This window comes from Chanos chanos, chromosome 4 (assembly GCF_902362185.1).
Source record: "Chanos chanos chromosome 4, fChaCha1.1, whole genome shotgun sequence".
In the NCBI taxonomy this organism is placed as follows: Eukaryota; Metazoa; Chordata; class Actinopteri; order Gonorynchiformes; family Chanidae; genus Chanos; species Chanos chanos.
Window position 1 is genome coordinate 21,435,591 of NC_044498.1, and position 9,976 is coordinate 21,445,566.

General features: G+C 39.3%; 1 protein-coding gene across 1 annotated transcript; it reads left to right on the forward strand.

The window, feature by feature from the left end:
* Positions 1-3,297: 3,297 nt before the first annotated feature.
* On the forward strand, positions 3,298-8,034 carry serpinb1 (serpin peptidase inhibitor, clade B (ovalbumin), member 1). Its single transcript, XM_030772176.1, has 7 exons — positions 3,298-3,318; positions 3,765-3,941; positions 5,168-5,305; positions 5,714-5,831; positions 6,308-6,450; positions 7,072-7,239; positions 7,627-8,034. The coding sequence occupies exons 2-7, from the start codon at positions 3,774-3,776 to the stop codon at positions 8,032-8,034; spliced, it is 1,143 nt and encodes a 380-aa protein (XP_030628036.1). The 5' UTR covers positions 3,298-3,318; positions 3,765-3,773.
* The last annotated feature ends 1,942 nt before the right edge of the window (positions 8,035-9,976 follow it).

Here is a 9,976-nt window from a genome sequence, read left to right on the forward strand (position 1 = left end):
CTTTCAGCTTCACTGACATATGTTTCTCTCACACTGAACCGGATTTGGAAATGTACTGGCTCAGGTACAGTCCATAGCAGCAGGTGGCGCTATGGGGCAATTTAGAGGACTAATAAATCGCAGGCTTTAAGCCAGCTGTTTCCCAAGAGGCTTTTCAGTATTCACAGCTCCCACAGAAATGAGATCAACTGGTGTCTTCACAGAGTGTAACTCCTGCCTGAGCCATATTCAGCAAGAATTTTGACTAAGTACGAACAACGCACAATCATAGATCTTCAATTCTTTCTAATTTCTGAGTTGATCATTTTCTAATAGTAAAAATCAACTATTTCCTCCGGAAATTCCCCCAGCAGAAGGACCGCTTGCGTATTAAGTCACTCCTCAAACGCGGAAAAGAACCTCATTCTTGATAAATATGTTACGGTTTTTGTACTGCATAACTGTCTTCTCACATTGTTCCTGGGATCCTAGAACTGGCCCATTAGTATTAAGATGGCTGTAGCAGGAGTACTTTCTTTAGACTGGTTTCCTATGATGATGCTGTTGAAGACTATTGGTACTCTAGTACCAACAGTCTTCAGCTGGTCCAGAATGCTGCTGCTAGAATACTGACCAGAATGAGGAAGTTTGATCACATTACCCCTGTTCTGGCTTCCCTTCGTTGGCTCCCAATTCATGCGAGGGCAGATTTTAAGGTCCTCTTATTAACATATAAAATGTTACATGGGCTTGCGCCTTCCTACCTGTCTGACTTAATTACACCCTATAACCCACCTCGCACCCTGTGCTCTCAAGATTCTGGACTATTAATCATTCCAAGAGTTAAAAAGATGTCCACTGGCAACCAAGCCTTTCCCTACCGCTCTCCCTTCCTCTGGAATGGTTTACCTACAGAAGTTAGGGAGGCAAACTCTCTCCATACCTTTAAAACGAGACTAAAGACTTATCTATTTTCTCGAACTTATGCATTATATAATTTTGATTTGACTTTGTTATAGACATGTAAAGCCCTTTGAGACTATAAATAGTGATACTGGGCTCTAAATAAATTTATTATTATTATTATTATTATCATTATTAAGACATTTAAAAGATACACAGAGTTAAAGTTACAGTTCGATAGAGACCAGAATTAAAACCGTTTTGTCTGACAACCCTTATTCGACCAGTGATAAACAGACTTTGTGTGCGTACAGGTAGGCTACATCGAAAATGTTACTAATATGACGCCCAAGGAATATCTGTAGAATTTTAACAAAAAACGGTTCAGAATGCAGTTTCGATACAAAAGCGTTCATGTTTCTTATTACACGGCTTTGTTGAGTACCCTATTCTGATTGGTCAATTACGGAATTCTACGGTCTGTTATTTCAGTGTAGCGGACCGCTGCTGTGTAGCCTATAACAGACCGTTGCTATGGCACTATTTTTAGCGGAATAAATAAAATCGTGTTTAAATCAATACAATCATTTTGGATCAATATTTTGTGTCAAATTACTGGTTACTTAAGTAGCCGTGTAACGAGCGGGATAATGTGCAGTCAGCCGGTCATTATCGCGAAATAAGCCCCGAGAGGGTGACGCAGGACCCCAACGTGAAACGGAAGGGTCTTGAATAATCCTGAACAGATTTATTTCGATATTGATTTTTGCTATTGATTTAAAAAATGAGTTTATTGTTTCCGCTAAAAGAAATGATTCCATAGCAACGGTCTGATATACATAGCAGCAGTCTGCTATACAGAAATAACAGACCGTAGAATGCCGTAACTGACCAATCAGAATCGAGTATTCAACAAAGCCGTGTAATAAAGCGACAGAAACCCCTTCAGGGTATTTCAAGACCCTTACGCTTCGCGTCGGGGTCCTGTATCACCCTGTCTGGGTTTATTTCGCGATAGGATAATGACCGGTTCGCTGTACATAATCCCTCACTTAATAACCCCAGTGCTATCTACATGAAGTGATGATGCTTGATCCAGGAGAATCATTTGATGTGGCTCTGTGACAGACTGCGTTTATGACATATGAGAGACGATGTGTGTTGTATGAAGGATGTGACGGTACCATCAACGGTATTGTTTAACTTATTCAGATGTCTCTTAGGGCTTTAATCCATTCCTAAGGTCCAGCAAAGCCACTGTTGAGTGAGGGGAAACCTAATACTATGCACAGAGGTGTTTGGTGACTGCAGTGGAATATACCCACAGGAGAGTCATATAGTGTCAGTGGACTACCTTGCAGCCAAGTCTATATACATTCTAGTAGAAGTGGACAGACAGAGATATTTCTTTATTTGTATTGTGCCGGGAATACGGCTGTTCCTTCATGCAGTGCAGGCCTTGGGGTTGACGGATTCCCGTTGTCGAGGATAGATTTCTCACTTTTGGCATGTAGCCTATACACACAGAGTAGACCCGAATGTACATGGATGTGAAACCTATATAGGCCTACACTAGCCTATATATTGACATATCAAGAGTACAGACACATGAATATGAAACGTTCATACATAGATATGTTGAACCCTAGCACACATAGATGCAAAAAGGAATACGAGATTCTCACACATTCAAGCAAAATTTTGAAACTTCGAATATTTTTTTTTCTCAAATCAGTTTATTTCATGTGGCATACTTGACTCTATTGGAACATATTATATCTCTAGATGTTAAGGATTTATTTTCATGATTAGGTCATTATCAAGCACCATGGAGAGTGTTGGGGCACAATTTGAGGATCAGTCGCTCATATCTGTAATAGTGGGAATATTACGCATCTGAAGACTTTGTGGAACAGTATGATGCAGCACAAAAATTCCTCCACAATAATCAAAAGTAATTATTCACTCTGTTGAAGATTCCTGAACTCAGGCCAACACGCAGTTGTCTCTAATGGTGGCAATTTCATGGCAGAGTTGGGTTACTGTATTAATATGTATATTGCATTACAAGTATATTAGTATGTAGCCTATACTGCACATCTGCATTCTGCTTTATTGTGTGTAACAGTGCACACGCGCAGTTTACAAAGCTGTTTCGTATGTGCACTGAAGTTTCACATGACTGTTCGCGAAAGTTCAGCATACGGGCTATTGTGCGGCTGTTACACAGGTGTGTTTGCGTTTTTTATTTGCAAGCGAGAAGTGGTGGGTTTCATAATATCAGACGTTCTGTGTTCAAAACACACATACACAAACACTCAAATTTACAACCACGGTCAGCCGACGTTGGGCGTTGCACTAGGCTTTAAAGCGCGATACCGTGTCCAGTTTTTCCTGTTCGTTACAAAGTGAGGGGAGTTACGGCAGGACCGATATGTAAGTGCTATTTATTATTTCAGGTAGCTCTGTTTGGCTGTGTAGCTAAGACATTTACTTCCGTCGTTAGTTGAAATCAGCCAGATTTGCATTCATTTTTTGGAATTTTATCTGTTGATGCAATTGAATCGATGTTTTAACATCTGAAAATAAAGCATTTTCTACTTCGTTTTGCTATGTGTAATATGAAGAACGCACAGAATTTCATTGTCAAAAAGTTGAAGGCAAAAGTAAGACTAGACTACTGTGTTTATATAGCGTGTCGCACAACGAATCTGATAACTTCCCTATTATGAAATCCCGACTATCTAAACTGTTCTTTCTCTGTAGTTCCGCAGAAATCGGAGGACACTCTTAAGTCGTTAAAAATGTATTTAAAAATGTTGTGAATGACATGACATCTGAGAGATTTGTTTTGTCACATCCCTGTTTTTGATGCGTTGCAGTGCGGAATAATGGAGAGCCTGAGTCGCGCCAATAGTGCCTTCGCGCTGGATCTGTACCAGGTCATCAGTGCAGAAAACACGGCCGGAAATGTGTTCTTCTCGCCGCTCAGCATCAGCACAGCTCTCAGCATGGTTTTTCTGGGTGCTCGTGGAAACACTGCTGAAGAGATGGCCAAAGTGAGTGAGTCCGCTGCGGGAATATTTCAGTGGCCAAAAACGAGTGAAACGTTTCTGCAGTAGTTATTACAGAAAGACAAACCAGCTCTACTGGATGTCGATTCATTCGTTCAGAAGTGCCAGACATGAAAATGCATTGAAAATATTGTTCATTGAAACTGACTGATGTATAAACCGAATGTAAATTTTATGCCATGACCCGAAATAAATTTGACCCCAGCTTTGATACTAACGCTCCGGAAATGCAGAGAGTAAAGCCTGAAATCATTTTCTAGTTTGACATTAGACTTTAGACTTAGTTCTGTTTACAGTACAATAAAACTATTATCAGGATTCATTGTCAGCCGCCACACCCAACAACGCCAGGAACGTGAATCATCCTTGTATGTAGGCACTGAATGAAATGAGGCTTATTTTAACAAAAACTAATCATACTTTTGTAATCCACAGATGTCGTTATCACAACAAACCATTATCTGTTTTAACTAAGATTGACAGCAATTGTCAGCTGTAATCTTAGAGAATTAAAATGATTTAATGTAGAAAGCAGAGTTTGCCCAGTCTTTTTAGGGCTGCATTTGGGGCCTACGATATACTGCTTTTGTTTTGCATGCAGGATCAGGATCCGTAAGCTTTAGTACGAACTCTCTTTATCTGTTTCATGTAGTGTACTGAGGAGACAGTGCTCTATAGTATGCCTGTGAAAAAAATAGAGATCAGAAAATACTTTTTTTTTTTTCAGTCATTTCACTCAACTTACTGATGTTGTTTATTGATTCAGTGATGCATTCTTTTGAAATTAGCCAAATGCTTTCTGCCATCCTGTTCCTCAGAAACCAGTCTGCTAAATGCTTAGAATCCAGTACTTTAAAGAAAAACAGACTGAATTCCTACACAGTTACACCTGATTCAGCTAAACACTTTTGTGGAACATCTAATTTGTAGAATCATTTGTGAGATTAGAAGTGCATAGGTTGCAGCAAAGTGCTTTTTAGGAACAAGGTTGTTTAACCAGGGGTGAGGACCTGATAAAGTTAAGCAAGGGAGAACCCTATAAGTAATGACATAAACATTATGACTGGGTGGGACCTAAGCATGCTTTTTGCTTATACCAAATGTTTAATGTTTCCATGGCAAGTTCCATAGAATTACTGTCTAACAGACATGACTCTGTCTGTCTGTCTGTCTGTCTGTCTGTCTCTCTCTCTCTCTCTCGCTCTCATTAGGTCCTGTCATTCAGTTCAGTGCCTGATGTTCATACTTGTTTCCACACACTCAGCTCCCAGATCAACGCCCCTTCAGCCTCCTACACCCTCAAATTGGCCGATCGTCTGTACGGCGAGAAGACTTTCTGTTTTTTACCTGTTAGTTCTCTTATCCTGTTACTTCTTTCCCATGTCCATACCGTTCTAAATCTTATACAGATACCGCATCATAAAGTACTTCTCATTTCAAAACCAATAAAAGACTGAAGTGTTGCCTGCCCAGCCGGTGACCTGGTTTGAAATGACTGGACAGAAGACAGATATATGATTCACCTCACTAACTCTGTAGTTTGCTCATACACATATTTGTTGTATATGGATGTCACACAAATGTCACACGTAAATGGATGTTTTCTCTTTTTTGCTTGTGTTATATTTGAGCCATTGTTATTTTTCCGTGTATATTTTTCAGTGGATGTTAGAAGGTGATCTCCTAGATGTGTCTAAAACTTCTTATTAACGCATGTATCTGTTGCTGTGTCTGATTTGGTTGTGTTTGTGCCGTAGGAGTTTCTAGGCTCCTGTCAGAAACTCTACAGTGGAGAACTGCAGCAGGTAGACTTCATCGGCGCATCAGAGGAATCAAGACAGATCATTAATGGCTGGGTGGAAAAGCAGACAGAGGGTGAGATGGGAAAAAACTATAGCACTAGGAATGTAATGGGAATCTAATTTATAGTAATTCAATTTATATCTGACTCATAGGCATATTTACTTTAGATTAACTGACCTGCCTCAAGAACTCTAGGTGGCTTTATTACATAGATTAAGCAGTTTGTCTTTATTTCTGAAATATAGTACATACAGAAATAATCTCTATTTTGATTTTCACTCTTTTCTCTGAAAATTGAATAGCTGCAAAGGCTTAGCACAGTTTTAAGTTACTATTCACTTCATACCATGAATATAATTCACTTCATACCATGAATATAACAGGACAAAAGCAGTTAATATTTTGTAAATAATACACAGAGAGTGAAAACGGAATCTTTCAGGATGAAACTGAGTCAACATTAGGTGTATGCAATATAGGATAAAACAAGTATGTTCTGATATATTCTCTTTATTTTTGAGCCTTCATTGTGTATATGTCCATCTCAGGGCTGATTAAAGATCTTCTGAAACCTGGGATGGTTACAGCAATGACTCGCCTTGCTTTGGTCAATGCCATCTACTTCAAAGGAAGCTGGATGAACAGATTCAGTGCAGATAACACCAAAGAGATGCCCTTTAAAATCAACCAGGTGCAGATTTCACACGCAAAAACGAGCATGCAAAAGTGCATGTGCAAGTGGATGCATACGTGCACTCACTCACACACACACACACACACACACCCCTCCTATAAGAGTCTAATTTTATAGGGTTTTTTTCAATGAGCCTTTATCAGAGCATCAGTCTCTCACATTGCCTCAGACCACATGTCATACTGAAGTATTACAGGCTCATAATCAATGACTTGTAACTGTAAAGCCAATAACAAACTTCGGAGATTTATTAGGCCTGCAAAAAAACTCCTGAGATATTCTAGCAGGAGTCTTAGAGCCTATGAAAGGCACACATACCATCTTTGATAAACAGAAGTGATAAAATTGTGTTGCCTCATAACCTAGCCGTTTTGGTTTTGGCAATTTTGAGTAAAACATTGCAAAACACACCTTGAAAAGTTCATATATAAGATGTTGCTTATCCTCTTTTGAATTGATTTTTTTAAGCCGTGGGTGAGAAAAGCACATAGAAATAGAGAATGAATGAAAGTGAAAGCAGGCTTTGTTTCCGCATCTCTTTAGCTTCGGTGAGTATATTTGGCATGTCTCTTTATCGCGTTTGTTTATGTGTCTCTGTGTGTATGTGTCTAACATCAGAACGAGACCAGACCAGTGCAGATGATGTACCAGATGAGGAAGTTCCCTTTCAGCTACATACCTGAGCAAAACCTGCAGGTGCTGGAGTTGCCCTATGAAAAAGAGGAGCTGAGTATGCTGGTTCTACTGCCTGTAGAGACTAGTGATGGTTCTGATCCATTACTCAAGGTTTGGCTTTACCCATCAATATTTTATAGGGCTGAACATACCAGCTGTAAATACAAAGCGTTTGAATTGTGAGCTTATTGCAGTATTGGCTTAAGGTCCCTTTTCTTGTATTCTTGCCCATTCGAAAACAGATATGAATACATTGATCAACGCAGTGTGATAGAATTTATCATATATTAACTATAGAATGTCAGTCATCATAAAGATTAAATCATTGCACCATTAGATGACTGTGACATCCATTATATGTGTCTACTATTTATATGAATTTTCAATGGTCCAGTTTCTTCAAATCATTGTATAGAAAAGACATTTATATCTGTTTCATGTCATCTCCTTCTTATTCTCCTTTTATGTGTATTTTTTGTGTTTCTTTGTATGTCACAGCTAGAGAAAGAGCTGACTTTGGATAAACTACTGGAGTGGACGGACAGGGCGAATATGGACACAGGGACGGAGGTCGTAGTTCATCTGCCTAAGTTTAAACTGGAAGCGGAGTCCTCACTCCAGGGCATGCTGGCAAAACTGGGCATGAGATCGGTATTCGACGGAGCTTCGGCCAACCTGAGCGGGATGAGTGGTGAGGGAGGGCTGTTCTTGTCGTCTGTGGCGCACAAGGCCTGCGTGGACGTAAACGAGGAGGGGACAGAGGCGGCAGCGGCTACGGCTGGCATGGTCTCCTTTTGCATGATCCGAGAGGAGCACTTCACTGCGGATCACCCCTTCCTGTTCTTCATCAGGCACAACCCTACAAAAAGCATCCTCTTCCTCGGCAGATTCAGCTGTCCACCTTAGATCTGATGCCTGTCTCAGTGTTAAATAAAGTTACATTAAACACATTTGACTTCAATAAAATGACTTAAGAGAACACAGATGATTGGGGGTTTTGTTTTGTTTTATTTTCATTTGTTATTGTAGTAAAGAACATGGGGTTTTGGAAAATACAGGACTTGGTGAAAGACACGAACACCAACTTTTATTCTGAGATATTCTAAGCCAGAAATGAACTGGAGATGGTTTATGACTTTCATTAAGGCAGTAAAGATGTGATCATCCGCATCAGCAGTTACTCTGCACACACCCTTAGACATTATGTTTCTGATGTGTAGAAATAGTGGGATTTTTGTCCTTTTGTGATCTGTTTTGTGTTTGTGTGAGGGAGTGCCTTGCTGGAAGTTGGACTTTGTCCTGGCCATGCAGATATGTCCAGGTTGAGCATTAACCTGCTGCATTCTTCTTTTTTCATGGTTTTTTTTAGCTCCATCAGATGGTTTCATTCATTCAGTCCTAAACTAAGGTACAATTTTAATTCCAATTACTTATCCAATGATCCAATCCAATAATTAATACATTGTAAGATTACTGTTGTTCAGGATGTGATTCTCAGATGGTAAATGGCATCTTTAGCACTCAGGTATTGTGGTATTGTTTAAATATTAATGTAAGTAAAGCCGTTGCATCCTGTATTGCAATACTACTGTAATATGGAGAGATTTTGATTCAGGTGGGACTGCTTCTTCATCCTTGGACTAGCATAAATATAAACATGAGCTCAGTTACATTTGTCAACACCAGGTTTTCATGAATAATAACTGTACAGCACCAGTAAAAAAAAAAAAAGAAGTCAGGTGCTTTACGTGTATAAATGACTCATGTTCAGTGGTCATACCACGGACTTTCAGATTTTGAGTCTTGTCTTATGCGTGTTTAGTCTGTGCTTTTCACTGAGAAGTTTGCAGTTTGTGGTTTTTAGGCAGATTTTCAGAATCATGAGTATGTATGCTGACTGTCATCTGTCAGCTCCTATGGAAAACAAAAGGCCAGATACAGTATCTTCACTTTTGAATACTCAGTAATTTGAAATATGAAATTAAAGAGACAGAGAAAGCTAAGACAGTATGCATATGCAAACTGATTGCCTATTTTCTGCTGAATGAACAAAAACGTATTCAATTTAATGATACTAAATAAAGCTTAAGCTTGATGGGCCGTAACACTGGTGTCAACTACTGAGACGGGGAAGGCAAATGCCTTCAGAATAAACCTTTATGATAAGTGAATTTCTTCTTACTACCACTAGATGGAGACATATAATTGAGAGGGGTTATCCCTAGTGAGCACACTGGGTCTTACACAACACTTTTCTCATCCATTACTATAACAGCAGTATCTTTGACCAATGCAGTAATTGTGGACTTAATGAGAACTATCTTTCTTTTTTAATGTTTAATCCTTAGTGTTTTTGAGATTCTCTTACCAGAATTAACCAATGAGGTGAGAGTGAGCTCCTCAAAGTGTGTAGTATGACACATCAGTTGCAACAATCACCCATCAAAGACGACAAATACTAAAAGAGAGGTTTAATATTGCATTATTACTGTGAGCCAACTCAGTGAGTATGTCTGAGTCACACAGTTCTGCCTGTAAGGAATGACTCATTCCAATGGACACACGTATGCAGCTTCACTCTTGCTAAAAGCAGATATATAAACACACTGGGACAAACACAGGAAACCTGTCAAGCATGTTTGGTCACATCTCAGCATCTTGTGTCTTAGCTATATTAGCCTTCCACAAATCAGGGCAAAGAAACATCAGTTTGCAGCACAAGTTCAAGTCAGCTTTGTTACTCTTCATTGGTGTTCATTTACTCATTTAAATGTAATCTCATTTATGTTTCTATGGTTTTAATACATTAGTTTTAGTTCTTTTTCACTACAGTAGTTGTTTTTGAAGA